Genomic DNA, 26,617 nt, shown 5'->3' on the forward strand with positions numbered 1-26,617 from the left:
GGTTTTGGGCTTTATAAACCCATTAGGAGTCGGTTTGGTGTTTTAAACCAATTAGCAATAGGATTTGGTTTTGGTTTTCCTAAATCACATTGGTTTAGGCTTAGGGTTTTATGTTTTATGCTTTTAAACAGCTGCACCACGTCCATGTATCATTCAGCCATTCTTTTATCAATAAAATCATTTTTTGGTGCAAACCAGTCTTGAGACGACACTGTCTCCTTTGTTCACAAGTGGTGAACGTGTTCTATATCACACTAAGGGAGAGTTAATCTTCTGTGATCCATCCTAGACACCAAGCAGGGTGAGCCTGTGTCTCAGGAGTAGCAAAACATCTTTAGAGCAGCTCATAGCTCTAAGGAGAAGACCACCTCCATCACCTTTCATCCACCCGCGCCCCCTTCAAGTGATCTAGGGAGAGACAGCCATTCCAAGGCTGCACCACAAGTTGAGCTGTTGAACCGAAAGCTAGATTGTGCCCTGTTTCCTTTTCTGTTCTTTTTGTTATTATCTTTTCTTTTTTTTTTAATTGAGAAACTATATTGGATAAAATTACAAATTTTGAAATATCCATAAAAAATTCAATTAATATTTTTATTATAATTTTATTGAGAACTTATTTTAAATATTACTAGTGGAGATGTTTTCAGGATTTTCCCACTCTTTTACCAAACTCCCCTACAAAGTATAGGACATGGTGTAACCACAGTAATTGCAAGTACAGTTATGAGCGTTTTTGAACGCGGATGATTGCGGTTTTAAATGTTTTTAAGAGATTTACACGATAGGTACAGTGTTTAGAAATTGATACATTTACTAGGCGTGGACACGGGGCAAGTACTTACTGTTTTAGCTGTATTTGCTATCCGATTTGCCCCGTTCAAATATTACAAATTTTACTTTGTTACTTTACTTGTTCTAAATAAGTACTTGATCTTTCAAGTACTTGTTCAAAAATATAATACTTGCAATTTACTTGTCTTACTCTGTTATCTATATAATATGGACTAACACTCTACCAAAACTTTAAACTAATTTTACGTATATCTAATCTAACTTTTGAGTAGAATAACTTTGACTATATGTGAAAGTGAAAAAAAACCATGCTATCTATAAGTATAGGTTTAAGTTTTTTAAAAATATTTTTTGATATGAAAAGTACTAATGTGTAATAAAACAAAGAGAGTCATGCATACACTAGGTTGTTATAGATTTATATCTCAAACCTATTAGTTATATACATTCCATAGATCTATAAGTTATATACATTCCACAGGAAATATATTTTACTTAATCTTAAACATAACTAAATGAGTAGTAAGTATTAACAATCAAATACTATTTTTCCCCTACTTGTTATTGGATCCGTATTTACAAGTAATACACTATTTTAACTTGATAGCAACAAATACTTGTTTTTTTCAAACGAGTACGAGGTAAGTAGTGGGTACGGGGCAAATACCAAGTATTTTTTCCCAGCCCTAACGTTTACAAGATGCTTATGACTGGTTAACTATCAAATACAGTAAATATTAAATGATAATTAACAATATTTACATTTTATATAATTATAAAAGTATTAAAAGTCATAATACTATAATAAATATAAAAATATATTAATAAAATTATACTATTAAATTTTAAAAATATAGAAAATATTTTTTTAAGTTTTGTAATATAAGTTAAAATATAACATATACATTTCACTATTTCTACTTTTTCAATTTTAAAAGAATATTTACCTTCAACCACAAATGCTAACTGAAACTAGGTTTTAATTTTAAAAAGTTCGAGGGTTGAAACAATTTGAAATGATTTTAAAGTTTTGTGTAATTATTTCAAAATGCTAACAACCAGTGCCAACCTCAAAAATTGAGTTTGAGGTTCTCACGAGGAAAACAAGGTGTTAAAAGTAAAACATAGAGAAACCTTGACATCCTAAAAGAAAAAAAAACCACAGCTCACGTGATTAAGGACTGATAAAGGTAATCTTTATGTGATCACAAGTATAAAAAGCAGTAGTAAAATACTAATAGTAGCCAAGGGAGCCAGATGATATGAAGAAGATTAACGAGATCAACATCATAGTTAAGAAAGAAAAAAAAATCCACAAGATAAATAATCATTTTTTTTAAGTCAACTGAAACGATCCTCCATTAAGCTCCGAGTTCTTAATGGTGACGTAGAGAAGAGAGAAGCAAATAGCGATGAGTCCCGACCAAACATAAACAATTGTCGGAGTTCTTCCTCTTCTTCCCATCAATCCTTTGGCAAACGGATACATATGAACCAGAACCCAAACTGCGAAGAACGTCCCACCAACGAGATTGCTCCACTGTGGATTGTCACTGAAAACGGTCCGACAAAACGCGAAAAGAATGGCCACGATGTTCAAGATTATGATGGTTAACGGAGGAATCATCAAAGACGTCCATTTAAAGAGATAAAGATCAGCGAACTCGTCGTCTTCGTCATCCCCTGAAGATTTCGAAGTCAACGTGAAGGAGATTTCGATACCAGCGATGACTTTGAGGATACCTTGAAGAACAGCAACCAAATGGGCGCTCGTACCGCCTATCAACCAGAACTGCTCGTTTCTCCACCATTCTTCTAAAGAGATACCTGACCACTTGACTTCAAGAACAGCTAACCCGCATAGAGACAAGGAGATTGTCAGAAGGTAACTGAGGAACCATTTGTTAAGGCTATCAACCACGAACTGGCCGGAGAAGAGAGATAACGGCGGGAGGAAGCAATAGGTTAAGATGAAAATGCTGGTGAACGGGTAGATCCCGACGTTGAGGTAAGAGATTCTCTGGAGGAACTTGAGTTTCCTTCCGGCTAAAATAGCGTTGTTCCTGGAGAAGAAGATCTCGACTGATCCTGTAGCCCAACGGAGAACCTGGTGGAGCCTATCGGTTAAGTTTATAGGCGCGGATCCACGGAACGCGTCTGGTTCAGTTACGCAATAGAATGATCTCCATCCTTTCTCATGCATTCTGAAACCTGTCACCACGTCTTCGGTGACGGATCCGTAGACCCACCCGACGCTGATTCCCCACTCAGTCTTGTCCTCGTACCAGCATGATATGACGTTAACAGCCTCGCTCACGGCCGCGGGATCAAGCGGCTCCCGGCCGCAGGTCAAGGATCCAGGTGGACGTCCACGCGCGCTCGAATGTCCCATGGCTAATGGCTTTCCTTGGAACTCTGCCACTTTTACGGAACTCACTAGCATACTCGAGCTACCGAAATGCTTTCGAATCAGATCGACATCAAACTGATCTTCCTCCTCAACTTCAACGTCAACGTCAACGTAGTACGCTGCTTCAGAAGCTACGGTTGCAGGAGTTCGTTTCCTTTGCTGTGGGAAACAGCAGCTACAGCATCCAGACGGTTCTGTCTCCACGGGAACAAGAGGTGGGTCGAAACCGTAAAGAGCAGTTCGTCGGAACAAACATCCTGTCCCGACGTACATCGGACCTTGAATCCCATCGAGGGCCCGCAGGTTGATGTCGAAGAAGACGGTGTTTCTGTTAGCATAGCGGTCAGAGGGATCAATGCCTTCGAACCTCTGCGGAAACTGAACATAGCACACACGGTCGCCATCTTGGTCCATCATGAAACAGATCCCATCTCTAAATGCTATAGAGTTGTAGACGTAGTGGTCACAGTCTAAGTTCAATATGAACGGTCCGTTAGACATTATAGCTGAAGCTCGGACCAAGGCGTTCATAGCTCCTGCCTTCTTGTTATGCTCATAACCAGGCCGTTTCTCCCGGCTCACGTAAACAAACATCGGTAAACGAATGTCTACTCCTTCAAAATCAAGCGCGTCTCCCTCACCGCCTCTCCCGTTAACAGGTTCGTCTTCAGGAGGATAAAGCAACACCTGCCAATAAAAAAAAATTAAATTAAATTAATTAATCTCCAAGTCAAAAAAGTTAAAAGAGATTCAGAGCATGTGTTTTATTTTTTTTACCTGTATAATACTAGCATGGTCGCCTCTGGAGTGGTTCTGACAAGGAACAGTCCAAGTACCAGGCCAATGCGTGCCGTCGCTCATCCAAGTAGCTTTAGGAGCTACTATAGCAGGCCTTGGTTCTTTGACTTGGTCCTCTTCAACTTTCACTTTCCAGTTCTTCCATTTCTCCAAAGCTTTAATCTCTTCTTTGCTATTAAACGCATCCGATCTCCTTCTTATCGAATGAGACAACGCGTTTACCCGAACCTTAAACTCTTCGTAACCACGTTTCACGTACCTTCGCTCTCTAACAAAATCATGCCTCACTTTACCCTTGTAAGGATCTTTCTTCAGACCAAAGTAACTCTCCGGATTCCGAGGCTCGATCTTATGTTTCCTGCAAAAAGGTACCCATATTTTCGCAAAGCTAGCCGCTTCAGCCATTGCTTCGAACGTTAGAAGAGACCCTCCATCGTCGGAGAGGTAGCAAGAAAGCTTCTCAATAGGATAATCAACGGCTAGTATGGAAAGGATTGTGTTGGCTGTAACCAATGGAGGCTCCTTCTCTGCATCAGCAGTTGAAACAAACACATCGATTCCAGGAAGATCTGATTTCCCGGTCGGGTTATTCCGGTTTGGTGATTCGAATCTCGCTTTCAACGCTTCCGTGTCTGTTGCGTGGTTAACCGGATAAAGCCTAGGGATTTGGTCGATTAACCAAGAGAAAGCAAACCAGATTTCGCAGACCACGGAGAGACCCCATAGCCAGATTGCTTTCTCATTTGGGTTTCTCACTCTCCAAACGAGAAAGAAACATAGAGCTACGATTCGGACAAATATTAAAATCCTGAAAAGACAGAGAGAAAAAAAAAACACTGTCAGAAAATCTTAAGAAAACATCCTATCACGCTTTTTAAGACACATCACGTCACATCTCAAAGTGTTTGTAACCGACACGACAGTGAAATATCTCAAAGACATAGAGAGATAAGAGTATACCGATACAGAACCATGATGATCGGAGAGATTTTGACAACACGAGTTAAGGGCTGAGATATCTTGTAGAGCAAGGCATCTTCTTCTTCACTGATTCTCAGTTCGGTTTGATCCAAGTCTTCGTCTTTGTAAGAAGAGCCGGTGTCGATGTCTTGGAGAGCGATATGAAGCGGACCCGGATTGTTATCCGGCGTCGGAGGGACATGGACGGTGTAGTTCGCGAAATCGGAGCTGCTTCCGAAGTCGCTGCAGATATCTCCGTTGGAAATGGACACGTGGCTGATTCTAGGATTCTTGCTAGAAGTCTCACCGATCATTGTTTAAGACTCCGGAATCTGAGTCAAAAGGTTTCTCAGATTCAAGAAGAATCAATACTCTGTTTTTATTTTGTCAAGTAAGTATGTTTTATTAAAGATTATTGGGAATTAAATCCAAAAGAAACTGTTACCTTATTGGATGAAATCAGAATCAGTGAGGAGATTTTTGCAAATGTTATTTCTTCTCTAATTTCTCATTAACCATAAACTCAAACGAAACTTTATTTTTCGTACGAACAAACGAAACTTATCAGAGAAAATATAATGGGGAACTTTAATTCGAAAGGTTTATTAATAGAGTGTTGTGTGTACATAAGGGTTTTTGCGATTGAGGTTTTCTACGATATCTTCTTGAATGGTCAAAAAATGGTGGGAGAGATTTATTTCCTTAATTGTATATATTGTTATCTTTAATTTTTGGAACTTAGTATTTAAGACATTATTAAAACGCGTTGAACAGCTGTTAGCGCCTTGCAGACTTGCAGTAGAAAGAGAGAAAGAAAACAAAAAAAATGAAAGGAAGAGACTAGTCTAAATGGTGAATACAACTATACAAGTAACTATCGAGGATATAGTTCATGCCTTTTGCTAGTTTATCAAAAAAAAAAAAAAACTATCGAGGATATTTTCAGAATTTACTTTTTAATATGACCTTGTCTACAACAAGGTGACTCAGACAAGGGAAATATTAGGACAAAACATGGAAATGGTCAAAGGTAACCGGGAAAATTTGTAAACACGCAAATACTGAATTCAAATAACGAGTATTATTTTTTGGATTTTTAACACTAAAACCCATCAACTAAGTTTATTTTGGGTTAAAACTCTCAAACTAAGTATTTAATGAAATAACCTCCAAACTAATTTTATTTAATAAATTAAATCATTTCAGGTCATAATTACTGGTACTACTGATAAATTTTTAGTTTATGAGTTTTTATATTAAGTAAACATAGTTGGGGGATTTTATCATTAAAATAAAAAATTAAAAAGTCCAAAATATAATAACATTATCTAAAAATTAGTAACTTTGGTTTTCAAAATTAGAATTTTTTAATTTATATAGATATGTGAGTCTGATTTTTTTAAATCAACACTATATATGTATAAATTAAAAATGTAAAACCCGAAAATAGGAAAAAAAATTATCTAAAACTTTACCTGTAATAAAAATTATCTAAAAAATTAAAAATGTAAAAGACAAGAAAATATACCAAAAATATATTTTATCTAGTAACTTTAATTTTCAAAATTAGCATCTTTAAAATTTCTATAAATATATGAGTCTGATTTTTTTAAAATTCAACATTATATATGTATAACTTTAACTATACATTTTTTTATTGATACATATATAATGTTGATTAAAAAAAATCTGACTCATATATTTATAGAAATTTCTAGAAATGCTAATTTTGAAAATTAAAGTTACTAGATAAGATATAATTTTTTTATTATATTTACTTGTCTTTTACATTTTTTTAATTTTTATATAATTTTTAATACAGGTAAACTTTAGATATTTTTTTATATTTTTGGGTTTTTACATTTTAAATTTATACATATATAATGTTGATTTTTTTTTTTAAAAAGCAGACTTATATATCTATACAATTCTTTTAAAATGCTAATTTTGAAAATTAAAGTTACTAGTTTTTAGTAATGTCATTATATTTTGGATTTTTTTTAATAGTAAAACTCCCCAACTATGTTTAATTATTGTAAAAAACCCTAAACTAAAGATTTACCAGTAGTACAGGTAATTATGATCTGAAATGGTTTAATTCATTAAATAAAGTTAGTTTAGGGGTTATTTCATTAAATACTTAGTTTGGGGGTTTTTATCCAAAACAAACTTAGTTGCGGGTTTTTTACATTAAAAATCCTTATTTTTTATACCATATAGTATTAAAAGATACCTGAGAATTCAGTTTTCCATATATCGTGCTCAAAGATTATTATGACCGTTAACTACAAATGTATATTTAAAATTTTTAAATTTTTTAAAATATTAAGGATACTTATAATTTTTTTTTCTCTAAACTTTTTTTAAAACAAAGTCCGAAATTACAACAAACATAAATAAAAGGCCCAAATACAAACTTGCCACTTGCAGAACCAACCATAGTCCTAAAGACCACAAAAGAAGCTCTTACCAACACGGAAAACTTAACATGTGTCGTAATCAAACCCTCCAGAGCTATCACGACGATTCTACAGAACAACGTCGACGGCATAGACTAACCGCATACTCTCTGTTCCACCTGAACAGTATACCCAAAGCTCGAATCATTTAGCAGACACACTGAAAGATCTACGAGACCTACAAAGCTAACAACCGTCTAAAATCGTTCGTAGTCATCCTAGATATTTTCAAGCTCCATACACAACCGAGTGGAGGAGAAAATCCTCGAAGACTTAGAACAAGAGGCAAGAAGAACAACTGAAGCGCTCGGGATCGTAGATCTACCTAAGACAAAGCCGGCGATCGAGATGCTAGAGAAGCATCCCTTCCTAGAGACACAAAGCCGGCGATAGAGATGCTAGAGAAGCCATCCCCTCCCGGAGACAGAAAACCGGCATATCTGATGCTAAAAAGCCATCGCTACCCAGAGAAAGAGCCGAACGACCACCGAAGAAGCAGGCACGTCGCCGGAGACTTAAAATCACCGATCCAATTCACAAAAGAACTTAACAAAACACAAGAAGAAACTAAACAAGACTTAGCTCAAACTAAAGAGGAGGAGCAGATCCTCCCTCACGTAGTGGCGGTGAGAAGCACGGCCAACCACGGAGAGAGATCGGTGGCTATGGAGTTTTCTTCATTTTTATATCTTTATTCTCTCTCTGTCTGGATACTTATAATTATTAATATATAATAAAAAAGAAATATTTATAAATTTTGAAAACAGATTTGAATACGAAAATTATTTATATATAAGTGATTTTATAAAAAATGAAAGTTAACAACTAGTTAGAAAACATTTGAATTGAATTGTGATAATGGTTTAATTTTAATTATGAGAACCAGAGGAACTTTAAGTCTGTTTCTCTGTGTTTTGATGGTTTTTTATCAAATAAGATGCCAACTCAGTTGGTTCGAAAGTTGTTTGGTTGAGCTTTTGTATAGTGTTATTATCGATCTGTTTTATTTGGTGCTCTCCCGGCTAAAGATGACGTATTTAGTGAGTTTTATATGTTCTGGTTTGGTGCATATTGGGTGCCGGGTCGGGCTGTCTTGCAGTATTGGGAGTAGGAGTATAATTGATAAAAGCGGGCAAGGTGTGGTTCTGGGCGCCGTTTCATCACTTGGTCTCATTATACCAAGTCTTGAATTTGTTTCTTGCTATGGAAGGGAGAGGACAAAATATACGAGGCTACTTGGATTGTGGATACGGGTATATAAATGGGCATTGGAGGAACGGAGAGGATAAACAAAATACAAGTGTTTTTTGGTTTATCGTAATTTATTTTATGGCCACTGAGGTAAGGCAGATGATTACTGGAGTTGTTATGGGTCTCTTTAAACCCACTAGTTTAGCTCACCAGAGCAAATTACATATTATTTTATGCGAGTGTTAAGTTGGAATTGCAGAGATATGGGAAGTAAATGGACAATTAGCTACTTAAGGGAAATATGGCATAAGCATAAGCTAGATTTTTTGTTTTTGTCGAAAACAAAACAAGATTTTGACTTTGTTCAGGGATTTCAAGCTCATTTTGGATTTGACAATTTGGTTACGGTGGATCCAATTGGAACGAGTGGTGGATTAGCTCTTTATTTTAATAATGAGTATCAAGTCAAAATTTTATATTCTAGCAACCGTATGATTGATATAGAAGCGAAGGCACTAGGGAAACGAATCTTTATGACATTTGTCTATGGAGAACCAGTCCAAAAATTGAGGGAACAGGTTTGGGAACGGCTAACACGATATGGACTCGCTCGAACAGAACCTTGGTTCATTATTGGCGATTTAAATGAGATTACGGGTAATCATGAGAAAGAAGGGGGTACTATAAGAAGTCAAGCTTCTTTTGTTCCTTTTAATGACATGATCAGGAACACTGGTTTACTAGAATTTCCAGCTCGGGGAAACAAAATGTCTTGGCAAGGAAGAAGGAATAAGGTGATGGTAAAATGCCGGTTGGATCGTGCATTAGCAAACGAGGATTGGCACACACTGTTTCCTTGTTCATATACTGAGTATCTAGGATTAGTGGAGTCCGACCACAGGCCAATTGTGGCTTTCCTTGAGGACAAAGTGCAGAAACGAAAAGGACAATTTCGTTTTGACAAAAGATGGATCGGTCAGGATGGATTGAGGGAGACTATTGAGAGGGGATGAGATGACACTTCAAGGAATAATGTAGGAGGAAGTGCGAGCAATTTTGTGTCAAGAATCATAAGTTGTAGGCACGAGATTTCAACATGGCGCAAGAATAATCCTCCTTACGGGAAGGAAAAAATTGGCGAGCTTCAGAAGGCGCTTGATGAGGTACAGACGGATAATAATAGTACCCAAGAGGATATATTAAATATATCTAAGAAGTTACAGGAGGTGTATAAGGATGAAGAAGAATATTGGCATCAAAAAAGTCGAAACACATGGAATACAGCGGGGGATTTAAACACAAAATTCTATCATGGCCTAACAAAACAGCGTCGTGCTCGGAATAGGATCGTAGGACTTTATGATGAAAATGGTAATTGGGTGGTTAAGGATCAAGGTTTGGAAAAAGTTGCAGTAGATTATTTTGACGATTTATTTCACACAACATCTCCGACCGAGTTTGACGGTTTTCTGGAGGAGGTAACACCTTCTATTACCCCTCAAATGAACCAGCGATTAATCAGATTAGCTACGGAGGAAGAGGTTCGTCAGGCACTCTTTATGATGCACCCGGAGAAGGCTCCGGGACCGGATGGAATGACAGCTTTATTTTTTCAGCATTCGTGGAATATAATCAAAAATAAATTATTGGATTTGGTAAATGATTTTATTACTTCTGGGGAACTGGATACAAGTTTAAACATGACTAATATTTGTTTAATCCCGAAAACGGAGAGACCTACAAGGATGAAAGAAATGAGACCTATAAGTCTATGTAATGTAGGATACAAGATTATCTCCAAGTTATTATGTAAGAGGTTGAAGGCGTGCCTCCCATTGCTTATCTCAGAAACTCAGTCAACTTTCGTGCCCGGCAGACTGATATCAGATAATATTCTGATTGCTCAGGAAATGTTCCATGGATTGAGAACAAATAAGGCACGTCAGAACAAGTTTATGGCTATTAAGACGGATATGAGTAAAGCTTATGATAGGGTGAAATGGAGGTTTATCCAGGAGGTCCTTTTAAAGATGGGATTTGATCATCATTGGATCAAACTCATAATGGAATGCATAGCATCGGTACAATACAGCGTATTGCTGAACGGTCAGCCAAGGGGAAATATCATTCCAGAGAGAGAACTTAGGCAAGGGGATCCGCTCTCACCGCACTTGTTTATCTTATGTACGGAAGCACTGATTGCAAATATTAATAAAGCTGAACGAGAGAAACAGCTGACAGAAATAAATGTGGCCAGGGCCTGTCCATCTATTTTCCACCTACTTTTTGATGATGACAGCCTTTTTTTCTGTAAGGCAAAAAAAGAGGAATGTCAGGCAATTATCAGGATTTTAAAGGAATATGAGGAGGTATCGGGACAGCAGATAAATTTTGATAAATCCTCAATTCAGTTTGGGCACAAAATTGGAGAATTGGAAAGACAGGAATTAAGGGATATACTTGGGATACAAAATCAAGGCGCGATGGGATTTTACTTAGGAATACCTGAAAATTTGAGTGGCTCAAAAGTTCAGGTATTCGGTTTTATTCATGAACGCCTCAATGATAGAGTAAATGGTTGGACCTTTAGATTTTTTTCTAAGGGAGGAAAGGAAGTTATCATCAAATCGGTAGTCACGGCATTACCAAACCATGTAATGGCTAGTTTCCGCATTCCAAAGACAGTTATTAAGAAAATTACGAGTGTAGTGGCAAAATTTTGGTGGAGTCCAGGAAGCTCAACTAGAGGTATGCATTGGCAATCTTGGGACAAAGTATGTTTACCTAAGGAAGAAGGAGTCTTGGGCTTTAAAGACTTTACGGATTTTAACACAGCCATGCTAGGAAAGCAATTTTGGAGATTAATAGAGAAGCCTCAAACTCTATTTTCTCGAGTTTTCAAGAGTCGATATTTTAAAAATGCATCACCTTTGGAACCGATTCGTTCGTACTTGGCGTCCTATGGATGGCGAAGTATTGTTTCTGCTAGATCTCTGGTAAGCAAAGGACTAATCAAAAGGGTGGGATCAGGATCAACCATATCAGTATGGAATGATCCCTGGCTCCCATCCACCCGCCCAAGACCAGCCAATAAAAACCACCACAATCTTTATCCGGAACTGACGGTAGACTCACTCATCAATGAAAATTCGAGGACTTGGAATATTCAAACGATTCAGAGTTTGGTTGACCCTGAGGACGCTAAAATTATTCTAAGTATCCCGTTAAGCAGATCGATGCTAACGGATAGGGATGGCTGGCATTTCAATAACAATGGGAGGTATACAGTTAAATCTGGTTATCAGATTGAAAGGGTATATCCAGATAGAGAGCGGGCTTTACCAGAACTAGGACCCTCCATCATCCCGTTGAAGGCGCAGTGTTGGAAAATAAAATGTCCACCTAAAATGAGACATTTTCTATGGCAAATGCTTTCTGGATGTATAGCGGTGAAGGAGAATTTAAAAGCCAGAGGAATAAATGGAGATACTATCTGCACGAGATGTGGAGACCAGGAAGAGTCTATCAATCATATTTTCTTTGAATGTCCACCAGCGGTTCAAGTTTGGGCGTTATCTAGGATTCCATCGAATCCGACAATCTTCCCCAGCAACTCATTATTTGCAAATATAGACCATTTGTTCTGGCGGGTAACACCAGTAATCGAAGATCATCATTTCGCATGGATATTGTGGTACATTTGGAAGGCAAGAAATTGTAAAGTCTTTAGCAATTTGGATATTGATCCACGGGATACTCTTCAACTAGCCGAAACGGAGTCCCGACTTTGGAAAGAAGCACAAGATACCCTTACCCAAGGAGTAGAAGTTTCAACGACATCAGCTATAAATCAGGTTCCACTAATTCCAGGCAGGTGGTGTTTCTCGGATGGATCATGGAAGGTCAATGAGAGTTTTTCAGGTCAAGGATGGTATAGTATTTTGGAAGGTTTTGATGGGTTAATGGGGGCTAGGAATACGAGAGCAAGTCTTTCTCCTCTGCACTCAGAGATAGAGGCACTGATTTGGACAATGGAATGTATGAGGAACTTGAGGCAGTATAATGTTACTTTTGCAACGGATTGTTCGCAGGTGGTGAACATGGTTTCGGAACCAGACGAATGGCCAGCTTTTGCAAATTATTTGGAAGATATCAGAATTCTGAGCAGAAGTTTTACTTCTTCGGAGGTGGTCCATGTACCCAGGACAAAGAATACGAAGGCGGACTGTCTAGCACGTAGAGAAAGAAAGCAATCGTCTTACGTTGTCCATATGGATAGAGATCCTCCAGTTTGGTTAACAGAGTCAATATGAGTCTGTATTGTTGCTGACAAAAAAAAAACATTTGAATTGAATAATTTTGTTCTCGATTGGATGTGTAATCAGATTTTTATCCTCGTTTCAGGTTTAAATAAAATATCGTTTAAAATAATCTTGAATCACAATTTTTTTTCATAAACACAATATTTTATGCATTTTGGTGAAATACTAAAGGTATTAACCAGTGAAAAATGTTTATATAAAAGTTGGTTCAGAAAAGAAAGTTAAGTGTTCTTAAGTTTTGAAAGAACTCTGAAAAGATATGTTCTGTCCGGTAAAATTAAACCAATTAAAAACAAACCGAATGAAAAGAGACAATGATCTGAATACAGTAATAGCAAACAAAACCAAAGTGGATGTTATTTTCTTAAAATGCAATATATATATGGTTCTGTATATAAACTGATCAAACCGAAAGGAATTTTTTTTTAATAAAATATAATTCTATAGGTATATGTAATTATATAATAAATTGATCATATATATATACATATTTATTTCCAATATTTTAATAATTTGTTATTTTGTTTTAGTTTAAAATTTGTTTGATTTTTTCATCGAAATTGAGTAAAATAATATTTAGTTGATAAAAATTTATACTAAATTTTAATTATTCAATAATATTATTATTTTACTAAAATTTATTATTTTTATTTTATAAAATCATAATTATTAACTTATTATTTCTACTAATTATTATTTTAAAAGTTAATTAAATCGAGAAAATTATATTCAAAAGGTAGAGTACTGAAAACATATTTTTTTGATAAGTCTGATTTCTAATCATATAAACTAAAATTCACAAAATTTTATAAAAGATAATTAAAGTTATGGTTTTTTGGAATAAATAAACATAAAACCGCAAAATATATAAACCAAACCGAACCAAACCAAAATAAATATGATTTTTATATGGTTGTTAATTCTCATAAACTGAAACTAGAACTTGATCAGTGCCTCCACGCGGATGTTTGATTTAATTTGTGGTCAACGTAAATTCATAAACCGTTGGTTTTATAAAAAGTCTCATCATGTATTTTTTTATGTTTTGTAGTTTACATATCGAGTAGAATATATTTTTTATAATATTTGTATTTGATAATAATTTTTTTTGTACATAATATTATATTTAAAAAAATTTAACTTGATGCAATTTGACGTATTTGTATTATTCATATATTAACATGTTGTTGTTTATTGTTAATTTATCTTAAAATGAAACAACATACTAACATTTTAATGGTTTTTTGCATGAGTTTTCAATATTATTAATTTTATGATATTTTTTTCTTGAAAATTGAACTCTCAATTTTTTTATATTTGATTAAACTAAATAAAGTAATACTATATCTAAAAATTGTTTTATATAATATATAATATATATTTCAGTTTGTGTTTTTATTTCAACACAAAGAAACAACAACCATTATAATTAATTAATTTAAACTGATTTTAAATGTAGTGGCATAATCTATAAATAAAAAATTCAAAAATAAAGTATTTAATTTATTTTAAATGTAATGGGATAAATGTGCAAAAAGTATTTAATCTGTTATTCATGTTTTAAACACTTCTCATTTTTCATGTTATCTATGTTTCCAAAAAGTATTTAATGGTTATGTCATCACACCAAAACATTTTTCCCCCTTTCAAACCAATGAAGCTTCTACCTCCAACCTAATTCCCACATCCCAAAACCCTAATTTTCCTTCTCAACTCTTAATGCTTCCTCTCCACCTAATCCCATCCAGGAAGGTATTAACCATGTCAAGTTTCCTCGCCTTTTGCTAGTAAAAAAAGTTGAGAGCAAAAGAAGATAAAACTTTTAATCGCCTGGCTCCTGTTACAATCTCAGCTTCAGGCAGACCAAAAATTCTTATCCTAGACTCTATCTTCCAAAAAAAGAGTGAAGATCCATAAGGATTTCATAATCTGCTACTTCAATGGCTAATCTCCACATTTCAATCAAATACAAAACGTATTTAACCATATATGGGGCTAACAAAAAAGGCTTGAATTCCATAACAACCCTTTAAACTGTTCTATTTTAGTGGAATTCCAAGCGAGTACCTGAGGATTGGAGAAATGTATCTGGTATGCTGGGGATTCTATGTTCCATACGGCGCAATGGTCCTCTGAACACTCTGTGTCAACTCCTCGGTTGATGGCAATAAATATTTGGACCCACCTCACCGGTGTTCCTCTGGACCTGCGGTACAAAGAAGGACTAAGTCTTGTTGCGGATTGTTGGTTCATCCAAAATAAACAGATGATTTCACTAAGAACCTGGTTAGCCTTATTGTCTCGCATGTGAAAGTCGAGGTGGACCTCACCAAACCGCTTCCTGATGTTGTTGAATTTGAACGTCAGAGCGGTGAGGTTGTTGAAGTTCTTGTGCACTACCCGCGGGTCTCCTCCACATGCTCTCATTTCCACGAGATACGGCATATTATAAAAAATGCCTTCATTACACTCCCTCCTCCCTCCTGAAAACCCAGCTGGAACTAATGGATCCTCAGGAACCCTTGAAACCAAGCGCAATGTTAATGTTAAGAAGCAGATAAAATATCAGATGAAATCAGTGGCTGACAAAAACAAATCAACTGCTTCGGGTCTTCTACGGAACCTTCTATAGCACTTAATGAATAAATGGTTGACTCCTTCGCTAAGGAAGCATTAGAAGTTCAACAAACTGACTCGGTACCTATGCAGATTGTTATGCCAGAGAAAACCATCCCTCCTATTTTTATATCCTCTGTCTTTTCCTACACACCTGATCCTGTTGTGCGACCTTCTTTAAAATGTTCTCGATCCTCCCCAACCCTCTATCCTCCTCTACCCTCAAAACCTATCAATTCTCCCTCCTCAGATCTTTGTTTCTGCCCTTTTCCCATTCTCAAAATATCCCTTTTTCATCTCCTTTTTCTACTCAAAAGACCTTTCCTCCTGATAGAAACCTTCCCTCATCGTCTTCCCACTCTCAAATCACCCTTTTTGTCCCAGCTTCGATCAAAACCCATGAAAATTCCACCATTTCTTCTTGCTTAACTTCTAACCATTTTGCCACTTTAGCTTCACATTTTTGTCTTCAGAACTGACTGATCACTCGGGGGGTTCTCCTCAAATCCCTCAATGAGTGCAATTTCTTTTTTTTGGAATATCCGAGGATTAAATGACCCTTGAAAACACCGGTCTTTTGCTACTTGGCTTAACATCCATAATCCGGTTTTTGGAGCCCTTTTAGAAACCCATATAAATGAACCTTTTGTTGAATCATCTAATGTTCAAAATCTGCCCAGATTGGAGTTTCTGCTCTAATCATACTGCTGACCCTGATGGGAGAATCAGTATCATCTGGCAAAATCCGGTTCTACTCAGTGTGATCCATCAGACTTCTCAGAGCATGACCTGCATCCTCACTCTCCCAAACAAGCATCCATTGTATTACACTGAAATCTTTGCCTCAAACCTGAGTTCTGATCGCTCTGATCTTTGGGCTACTATGTTGTCTCTTCACTCAACGCTTGATCTAGATGACAAGGCATGGATTGTTGGGGGGGATTTTAATCAGATTATATTCCCAATTGAGCATTTAACCATGAGGTCATGTCTCCCTGAAAGCCTTATGTACCACCTTCAAGATTGCTTTCTTCAACTTGGGGAATTTGATATGAGGTATATTGGTCCTTAGCATACTTGACAAACAACCAGCCTGACAACCCAATTGCAAAGAATGTTGATCTCAACCTCAACCTCAACCCCCACCTTATAGATACTAAACCCTAAACCATAATCACTAAACCCTAAACCCTAAACTCTAAACTCAAATCTCAAAATCTAATGCTGACTTCAAACTCACCCCTATTCCTTTAAATACGAAACCCTAATAACTAATTACTAAATCCTAAACCCAAATATAAACTCTAAATCCAAATATCAAAATCTAAAAATAATACATAATATTATGTAATATTAAAGTATAATATATAAATATTATTTATAGTTAGACTTAGATTTATAGACTAGAAATGGTAATAATGAATGTCCTAAATAATCAAATTTGTCTAACACTCGAAAATGAATTTTCATATTACAATCAATCACACAAAATGACAGAGAAAATAACTATCAAATTTAAAGACATGACATATTATTACATGTTTGTGGAATAATATAGAACTATTGTCTCAAATAGTATAGAGTTATTGTCTCAAATTGACTTTGCAAATTCTTAGTTTTGATTATTGCGCATAAACCAATATAGTATAGAAATATAATATAGTACACTAATATAAGGGTTTATTTACTATCTAACGGCCAAATTTTGTTTTAATCACTACACATAAATCAATGTAGTATGAATTTCATACAATCAATCACTCAAAATGACAGAGAAGAGAACTATCAAATTTGAAGACATGACAAATTATTACATTTTAAAGGAATAATATAGAAATATGTTTCAAATACTATGGTACATTTACATAAAACTACACTAAAGAATATATAATATACTATTCATTTCACTGAATATAGTATAGACGGCGAGTTCATCTTCTTCAATTCTTTTCTTTTTTGACATGCAAATACACATTCACTTGAATCACCATCATTATTCTTCACAACTATATGAAGATCGTTTTAATCTCCTCTCTCTTTTCCGGCATGGCGACACTTTTATAGACCCGCCGTCGTTATCAACACTGGATATGTAAAGCATCATGGATATAACCATGATGTGATAGTCTCAATCTCGTTTGCAAAATTCAAAAACAAAAACAGAGTATGAAATAAAAAGCATGATTGTGAAACTGAAAATCAATGAGTTAGGAGAAGGAGGAAAAGAAATTAAAAGAGTTGGTGTGTATGCTTACCATGTACGCCTTCACAGTTGTCTCTTGTTTATCACAATTGGTTGTCTTTCTTGTGGAAAGAAATCAATTCAAGAACAAATCTGGGAAAAAGACTTTCACATTTTGCAAAGTCATCAAAATAATTACATATGAGAGTGTGTGATTTTTAAAGGGCCACAAGTTACTTTTCAGTATTATTATTATTAATTTTTTTTTTTGCAGGTTTTGTCGGCTGCACGTGAGAGCAATATGGAAATATCATGTATAAGAGACAAATTGTATATGTCAGGTAGGGGTTTTAGATAGTGGGTGAGTTATAATTTGTTCGAAGGTTAATAGGTGCAATTTCTCTAATAAGAAAGTCTTTTCTTCAAAAAATGTAGAATATATAACAATGAGTTATTTTTGGGTTCATCTCCTAGGATGAACGTATAGGTTCACCAACCAATAGGATTTAGTTATTTCAAATTGACTTATTCTTGGGTTCACTCCTAGAGTGAACCTAGAGGTTCACCTAACCAATAGGAATCACTCAATTTCACAATTGATATCTTTTAAATAAGGAAACAAAATATTATCAAGTTATATTATGTTTTTAAAATAAAAATGTTAAAAATAAATAAAATAGTAATATATGCAAAAAAATTAAAAATATTTTAAATCCGTCATCAAAACACTAAGCCTAAACTCTAAAATTTAAATTAAAAACATTAAACATTAAATCTTAAAAATACCAAATCCTTAATCCTAAAAAAAAGTTTAGGAATTACCCAAAGGTTTATGGTTTAGAGTTTAGGATTTAGGGTTTAATATTTCGATGACGGCGTTAAAATATATAATTTTTTTGCATATACTAGAGTTTAGGATTTAGAGTTTAAGATTATCCAAGGGTTTAGCATATACCAAAGAGTTTAGGGTATACCCAAGGGTTTAGGGTATATCCAAGGGTTTAGGGTTTATGATTTAGGGTTTAGTGTTGATTTTATTCTTTGAAAATGTTAAAATATATATTTTTTAAATTACTTTTTGTAACTACTATTATTTATATTTGTTTTTATTTTATTTATTTTAAAACATAAAATAACTTGACAATATTTTGTTTCCTTATTTAAAAGATATCAATTGTGAAATGAGTGATTTCTATTGGTTGGGTGAACCTCTATGTTCACTCTAGGGGTGAACCCAAGAATAACTCTTTCAAATTTGACATCATTTAAAAAAGGAAACAAAATATTTCAAATTATATTACGTTTTAAAAATAAAAAATAAAGTAAAAATAAATAAAATAATACTAAAAATGCAAAAATAAATATATTTTTCCTTTAGTAAACCTTTGGATAAATAATAAAACTTTGATTTAAAAAAACTATTTATAACACAATCAACAAAAAAACTATACCCTAAATTCTAATCCTAAACCCTAAACCCTTGGGTAAACCCTAAACCCTTGGATAAATCCGAAATTCTTGGATAAATCTTAAAATTTAAGATTTATCCAAAAGTCCAAGATTTAATGTTTGTTGGGAGCGTTAAAACTATTTTTTGAAAATATTTTTTTTAGATTAAAAAGTTTTTTTTTGTGATTAGTATAATTTTTATTTAATTTTTATTTTAAAAATATAATATAATTCGATAATATTTTGTTTCCTTTTTTAAAAGATATTGAATCTTAAATGACACAATCCTATTGGTTGGTGAACCTAGAGGTTCACCATAGGGAGTGAACCCAAAAATAAGTCTATAACAATTTCATTTTCTCAACTAAATTTATGTTTCAAACAGCAAATTTCTTAATCAACATGCTTCTGCAAAAATACTCCCTTGCTCGTATTTCTTATACGATTTTTATATATATTTGACTATAATTAAAACCCTTTTAGTTACACATTAGAACTATATATATATATTAACATATCAGACTTTTATCCTAGTATCAAGCACTACTATATTTCTTACAAAAAAGCTTTACCATGATGTCAAAAAAAAAAAAACTTTACCATGTTTATTTATTAAATGCAGTAGTCGCGTTAACTCGATACGAAATATAAATTTATTAAATTTCTACTTTTTAGTCATACAAATGAAAAGTATTTGGTTTGGTAGAAACAACTTGTAAAAGAACGTCATCTGATCGTAGTTACAATTCGTACTCATTCTGGCAAATGATATATGTTAGGTTTGACTTTGAAATTATGAACAGTTTTCTATTTACTAAAGAAAAAGTATAAACAGTTTTGAAATTGGGACATCATCTCCTTTGCCCATCTTCCTCATCACTCAATCTCCTATACCCACTAAAATCATCTATACCCATACCTCTTTAATGAATTGTGGAAAGACTAAACTGACCTTGGTTTGTTGAATGAAAACCGAAAATTGTAATGTGATTGGGTTGGGTTTGTGATTGGAAATCGTTGGTTTGGGAAGTTTGGTTAATGGTTTTATAAAAAAAAAAATTAATTGAGAAAAGCTAAATTAAAAAAAAACCGAAGCTCCGTGGTGGGTCTCCCGTCTCCTCTACCTCCCCGCAGCTCCCCCATCGGGGCTCCATCCGGCTCTGTCGCCGCAGTTTCTCTCCTCCTCCTCCATTTTCAAAGTGTTTCCGGAGGTCTAGCATTCCATCGGCGCAAATAGAGTTGGGTATTGCAGGTAAACTCAGGACCCCCAACTTCTCTTGAGAAATGCATGTATTTGGAATCGAGCTAGGAGCAATGCACAACGGCATTGTTTAGTTGATGGGTCAATTAGTATAGCGATTTGGTATAAAATGCATTAATGTGGTTGAATTAAACGTTGATAGATGCGATTCGAAACCTTAGTGTTTTGGATTATTGTTGGAAAACTGGGAAAAGTGGAATAACTAGGAAAACTCGAACAACTGGTATAACTGTGTTGATCTTGTGCGATATTTTTGGCAGGATACAATGACCAATAACGTATTCGTACATTTTACATATGAAGACTGCATGTATGGTATATCTGTGAAGGCATCAGTGGAGGATGTGACGTTGTCAATGTTACAAGAAAAGATGTATAAGAAGCTTGGGTTGGATGAAAGTAAGGAAAAACTGAAATTGAGCTACATTCCGATGGTGAGACGTTGCCAGAAAGCTGTAACTATTGCTGATGATGACGATCTTTATGTTTACCTCGGAAGTGTCGATAAAGAGAACCAAAGATGTCTTTTGGTTGTGGAGAGTAGTGAAAGGTCGGGACCGAGACCACAAGATAGACTTTCGATAGCGGGTAAACGTTCTGTTGGTATGAACTACAACGATTTGCAGCTATTGGAACATGAAGTTGGACCTAATGCAATTACATTGTACGTTGGTGAGAACCAAGAGAATAACGAGGTGCGTGCTATGGAGACTGGTACTGGTAAGGAGACTGACACTGGTATGGAGACTAATACGGCTGCGGAGACTGATACTGGTATGGAGAATGATACGGCTGCAGAGAATGAAACGGCTGCGGAGACTGATACGGCTGCGGAGACTGATACGGCTGCGGAGACTGATACGGCTGCGGAGAATGAAACGGCTGCGGAGACTGATACGGCTGCGGAGACTGATACGGCTGCGGAGAATGAAACCGTACATCCAACCGCCGATAAGTATGTTGAAGAGCCACCTGCAATAGTACGGAGTAGTTGTATAGAGGAATGGGCCGATGGTTTGAGTCTCAATAAACATGACGAATTTCCAAGTAAGAAGGCAATTCAGGAGATGGTGGATAGAGCTGCATATAGTGAATGTTATCGTTATGTCACTAAAAAGTCTGATCGAAATCGATTGGTGATAACATGTTCGCAAGCTGACTGCAAATGGGTAATACGAGCTTCAGGGATTGGTGGGACGGAAATTTTCTCAATAAAAAGCTACACGAAGATGCATACATGCTCGCGGACACAACAAAGTGACAGCAACGACAAGAGAAGAGCGTCAGCAGAAGTAGTGGCAAGTTTTTTGAATGAGGAATTCCCAGGAGATGTGCAAACTCCAACTCCAAAAGATATTAAGGCTCTGGTTAAGTCCAAACTTGGTGTCATGATATCCTACTCCACAGCATTGCGTGGAAAGAATTTGGCTTCTTGTGATACACGTGGTAGTCCGGAAGATAGCTACAGGATGATGTATAGCTATTTGTACATGTTAGAGCAAATGAACACGGGAACAAAAACTAGTGTGAAATTGGATGACTCAGGTAAATTCAAGTACCTCTTCATAGCGTTGGGAGCTTGCATTGAAGGGTTTGCAGTTATGAGAAAAGTGATTGTTGTCGATGCAACATGGCTGAAGAACGGATATGGGGGTGTTCTAATTTTTGCCAAAGCTCAAGATCCTAACCGTCATTGCTATCCACTTGCGTTTGCTGTACTTGATGGAGAGAATCATGCTAGTTGGACCTGGTTTTTTGAGATGCTTAGAAGCGTTATACCAGACTCTTCTGAACTGGTTTTCATGAGTGATAGAAATGCAAGTCTGATATTTGCCATAGCAAACGTGTACCCTCAGGCTCACCATGGTCATTGTTTATGGCATTTGAAGGAAAATGTTAAAGGGCATGCTTCTAACGTCAACAAAGATGTAGTCGGGCATAGATTCATGGAGCTGGGAAAGATGTATACAATGGCTGATTTCAATGCTGCTTACGAAAAATTTAAGCTAAGGTTCCCTTCAGCTTACACGTATGTGGAGGAGAAAACTGAAAAAGACAAATGGGCAAGGGTTTTTTTCCCCCGTGACAGGTACAACTTGGACACAAGCAACAGCGTGGAATCAATGAACAAAGTGTTTAGAGAGGCAAGGAGGTGGGCCTTGATACCAATGCTGGATTGTATCATTAGGACATTCTCTGATTGGTTTAATCAACGTCGGAAGGATGCTGTTTCACAATCATTGGGTACCAAGCTAGTGCCTCTGGTTGAGAACTACTTGCACGATCTATGGGTTCTTGCGCGAACGCTACCTGTGCGGGAGCTTAATAGTTATGAGCTAGAGTACGAGGTAAAGGATAGTAATGGGAAGATGTTTTTGACGAACTTGATTGCCAAAACTTGTACTTGCAAGGTGTGGGATTATGAAAAGATTCCTTGTCTGCACGGACTGGCTGCTTACATCTATTACACTAATCAGGTGGATAGTGGGGGTGGTAGGAGCCGTGATATCAACATAGTATATCATGAGTTGTGCTCAAAATACTATTGGACGGAACTGTGGTCATTGGCGTATTGGAGGACAATTTATGCTGTGCCAGACATGTCTGTATGGGAAGTCCCGGATCACATCAGGGAGCTGAAGATCATACCTCCGGATCCTATCAAGCGTAAGGGAAGGAAAAGAGTTAATAGACTTCCATCTGGTGGAGAACGCCGTAGGAGGACACAAAACAAAAAGCGGCCTAGGCAAAATTTTGGTTTCAATTGGCTGTTATTTGGAAATGGTTCAAGCACTTCAGAGCAGAACACGGCCTAACCACGATTGGTTTCAATTGGCTGTTATTTGGAAATGGTTATTTGTATGTTTTTGGAAAACTCTGGAAAACTATTTTATCTTCTTTGTAAAACTGCATTGTGTTTCGAGTGTGACATTATTATTATTATGACATTTACTATTATGATTACTCTAGTCTAACTAATAATTCAATTAAACATATTTTTTTCAAAACGTTTTTCAAAAATTATGAAAACTCTTACTATCTCCATAATAAGCCTTATAGTTTCACTCACACTTTGTGAATGAAGAACATGTCACAAAAGAGATTATCAGATAATGTTTGTTTCCCAAATATTTGTGCAGTAAACAAGATAAATATCATGTTCAAGTACTAAAATCGAAAGTAAAACAAGAAAACCAAACTGAAAGCATTGGTAACACTGAATAAATTATAAACCACAGAAAGTACAACTATGAGCAAATCTCGTAAAACTAGTATCTTATGTAAAACTAAGAACAAATTTCGGGGAGGGAAATGAAATTACATTGGCGCCAAAACATATGAGGGAAAATAATTATTTTAATTATTTTAACTATTTTCATTATTTTTCTCTATGTCACGTCCCATCTCTCTGTCTCCACTCCATCTCTTTATTGATCCCATCGATCCATCTCTCTCTCTCCACTCCCCCACTCCATCCCTCATTCCTCTCTCTCGATCTCTTTCGGTTTCTCCCATTTCTCTCTGACAGTAAGAACTGAAGCATGACTCATCCCGAAGAGGAGTACAGTCACATGAAGGCCTTGAAGAGACACAACGACATGCTTGGTTTCGTGGCTGATGCGGAGTACGGCGTCCCGACCAAGTGCCCGTGTGGTGGAGGTATCATTCCTGAGGTATCTCCCTGTAACAAGTTTCCCAATGATTTTGATACGCAACCTGGAAGGAGGTACTTCACCTGCAAAAACTTTGAGGTAATTTTCATGTCGTGCAAAACTGGTAAAGCTTGTATAACTAGGAAAACTAGGAAAACTAGGAAAACTGGAAAACTGGAAAACTGGAAAACTGGAAAACTGGAAAACTGGAAAACTGGAAAACTGGAAAACTGGAAAACTGGTAAAACTTGTAAAACTTGTTAAACTGGAAAACCTGAGAAACTTGTATAACTTGTGATAAAACTTGTGCAGAATAATGGTCTCCACTTTCGTACGCCGTGGGTGTTCGCGATTCAGGACGAAGTTACAAAGTTAGTACACCGTGTCGAAGAGATGGCTGAGGAGATTGATCGCCTCAAGTCTCAGCTTTACCAACTTCACCGTCCATGATCCCATCTTGTTGCTCTAAGTTGTTGTTGTTCTAAGTTGTTCTTGGGGATGTTGTTGTTGTTGTTCTACGTCGTATGATGGTACTTTGATCTATGTTGCTACTTTCTTTCTCTATGTGTGTGTCTTATGACTTAAACTATCTATCTAATGTTTATGTGTTTTGTGGTTTACTTCTCTATGCGTGTGTCTTGTGACATTATACGAAAATAACAAGTTTGCAACATCAAACCAAAATCAAGAAAATGATTAACTAAAAGTCGAAAATGATTAACTAAAAGTCACAGACCAAATCTATATCATGATTCAGGACGTGAAATTGATTAATTAAAATTCGAAACTCTATATACGAACTTGCTAAAGTCGAAACTAATTGACATGAAAATGATTAACTAAAAGTTTGCAACATCAAACCAAAATAACAAGTTCAAAGTACCATCAAATCAAAATAACAAGTTCAAAGTACCAAAAGCAAACATATAAAAGACACACAAAATAAGTTCAAAGCACAAGACATTGTGCTCTTAAGATCAAGTCACAACCAACATAGATGTGTACTGGATGTCACAGCAGCTCGGACCAAAGGGAGTGACGTGAAAGACCATGGAACCTTCGAGTTTGAAGATGACAATGTCTCCTATTCGAAGGTCATGTGCCTCAGCGAACTCCTTCCAACCTCGGGTGAGTCGCCTCTCTTCTTGTATCACTTGCCATGTTTGATCCGTAGCGTCGGATGTTAGTGTCCATGTGTTCCCATTCGTCTTCCCTTGGATGTGCTTGGAGAAAAATACAATGGGTATTGTCTGCAATCAAGATTTGAGGTAAGTTACACAAACAAGGAAGAAATCAGGTTCTTGCAATCAAGAAAAGGCAATAGAGAAAGTGTGTTTACCAAGTAAGTCTGGAATCCAGGAAGCAAAGGTTGGAAGAAATGAAGTTCTTGCGGTTGCGCCATCTGCAAACAAGAAACAAAAGTTAGACAAATCAACTAAGTTAGACAAATCACGGACCAAATCAATCAAGAAACAAAAGCTAGACAAAGTTAGACAAATCATTTTGCATGTCAAGGAACTTGCTAAAGTCACAGACCAAATCTATATCATTTTCAGTTTAATTCGACCATTTGCTATAAAAGAAAACTAGCAAATGAACTCAATCAAGCATCATGAACTCCATCGAATGAGCTACCATAAAATTCTCAATTTTCAGTTTAATTTGACCATTTGCTATAACCGAAAACTAGCAAATGAACTCAATCAAGCATCATGAACTCCGTCGACTGAGCTACCATAAAATTCTCAATTTTCAGTTTTATTTGACCATTTGCTATAACCGAGAACTAGCAAATGAACTCAATCAAGCATCATGAACTCCATCGACTGAGCTAGCATAAAATTCTCAATTTTCAGTTTTATTTGACCATTTGCTATAACCGAAAACTACCAAATGAACTCAATCAAGCATCATGAACTCCATTGACTGAGCTAGCATAAAATTCTCAATCAAGCATCATGAACTCGATATAACCAAAACTAGCATCATGAACTCGATCAACAGAGCTAATTCATGAACTCAATCAATCAAATACGCTAAGCAAAGCCGTCACTCCATCGATGGACCGAATCTAAAAAACCCTAAGCTACTTAATTAACCATTTGGTGGTGTTGCCATGGGATTGCCATCTAAAAAACCATAAGCAACCTTAAACAAAGATGACGTTTTCTCCATCCGAGGTAAACTTGATCGATGGAGAAACAGAACCGACGAGTAAGACATACTTTCAGTTGTGTCGCTATCGGTGGGATTGGCCGTCGCTGGTCTCCTCTTTGGTGGGATTGGCCGTCGCTGGTGGTCTCCCTCGGTTGTGTCGCCGAAGGGAAAATGGAAGAAAAGGGAAAATGGGGGAGAATCGGGGGGATGGTTTGGGAAATGGAGAAAGGAAATTGGTACAATTCGGTTTTTGGACGGTTAGGTTTTAATTTCGGATCGAAATTAGGGATTGGTTCGTGGTCCAACTCAATTCGGTTATTCCTTCGGTTAAGGTAGGTACAACCGGTAAATACTTCAAATTTTCTAG

At 36.1% G+C, this 26,617-nt stretch overlaps 2 protein-coding genes and 3 long non-coding RNA genes across 5 annotated transcripts; 1 reads left to right on the top strand and 4 right to left on the bottom strand.

The window, feature by feature from the left end:
- Positions 1 to 1,988: 1,988 nt before the first annotated feature.
- On the bottom strand, positions 1,989 to 5,719 carry LOC108859715 (putative cellulose synthase-like protein D6). Its single transcript, XM_018633621.2, has 4 exons — positions 5,406 to 5,719; positions 4,961 to 5,292; positions 3,980 to 4,808; positions 1,989 to 3,889 (listed from the first exon to the last, which is right to left on the bottom strand). Exons 2-4 carry the CDS (start codon positions 5,272 to 5,274, stop codon positions 2,129 to 2,131), a joined length of 2,904 nt encoding a protein of 967 aa, XP_018489123.1. The 5' UTR covers positions 5,275 to 5,292; positions 5,406 to 5,719; the 3' UTR covers positions 1,989 to 2,128.
- A 1,573-nt stretch (positions 5,720 to 7,292) lies between these two features.
- LOC130512760 (uncharacterized) lies at positions 7,293 to 8,412 on the bottom strand. Its single transcript, XR_008946346.1, has 2 exons — positions 7,745 to 8,412; positions 7,293 to 7,538 (listed from the first exon to the last, which is right to left on the bottom strand). It is a non-coding gene; the product is annotated as an uncharacterized LOC130512760 (long non-coding RNA).
- Positions 8,413 to 17,240: 8,828 nt separating this feature from the next.
- Positions 17,241 to 17,972, bottom strand: LOC108830199 (uncharacterized). The gene is made up of 2 exons (XR_001946148.2): positions 17,804 to 17,972; positions 17,241 to 17,681 (listed from the first exon to the last, which is right to left on the bottom strand). It is a non-coding gene; the product is annotated as an uncharacterized LOC108830199 (long non-coding RNA).
- A 2,058-nt stretch (positions 17,973 to 20,030) lies between these two features.
- On the top strand, positions 20,031 to 24,719 carry LOC130512792 (uncharacterized). Its single transcript, XM_057011127.1, has 2 exons — positions 20,031 to 24,192; positions 24,406 to 24,719. Exon 1 carries the CDS (start codon positions 20,707 to 20,709, stop codon positions 23,254 to 23,256), a length of 2,550 nt encoding a protein of 849 aa, XP_056867107.1. The 5' UTR covers positions 20,031 to 20,706; the 3' UTR covers positions 23,257 to 24,192; positions 24,406 to 24,719.
- A 182-nt stretch (positions 24,720 to 24,901) lies between these two features.
- On the bottom strand, positions 24,902 to 26,150 carry LOC130512794 (uncharacterized). Its single transcript, XR_008946395.1, has 2 exons — positions 25,433 to 26,150; positions 24,902 to 25,343 (listed from the first exon to the last, which is right to left on the bottom strand). It is a non-coding gene; the product is annotated as an uncharacterized LOC130512794 (long non-coding RNA).
- Between the last annotated feature and the right edge of the window lie 467 nt (positions 26,151 to 26,617).

The sequence above is a fragment of the Raphanus sativus genome, chromosome 5 (genome assembly GCF_000801105.2).
Source record: "Raphanus sativus cultivar WK10039 chromosome 5, ASM80110v3, whole genome shotgun sequence".
NCBI lineage: Eukaryota > Viridiplantae > Streptophyta > Magnoliopsida > Brassicales > Brassicaceae > Raphanus > Raphanus sativus.

What these genes read in the sequence shown, in the direction of transcription:
- LOC130512792 (XM_057011127.1), top strand. Translation starts at nt 20,707, where the DNA reads ATGACCAATAACGTATTCGTACATTTTACATATGAAGACTGCATGTAT.
- LOC108859715 (XM_018633621.2), bottom strand. Translation starts at nt 5,274, where the DNA reads ATGATCGGTGAGACTTCTAGCAAGAATCCTAGAATCAGCCACGTGTCC. An exon ending in ATCATCATGGTTCTGTATCG is followed by an intron (nt 4,809 to 4,960) that starts GTATACTCTTAT and finishes CTGTCTTTTCAG; the next exon opens with GATTTTAATATTTGTCCGAA. An exon ending in ACCATGCTAGTATTATACAG is followed by an intron (nt 3,890 to 3,979) that starts GTAAAAAAAATA and finishes TTTTATTGGCAG; the next exon opens with GTGTTGCTTTATCCTCCTGA.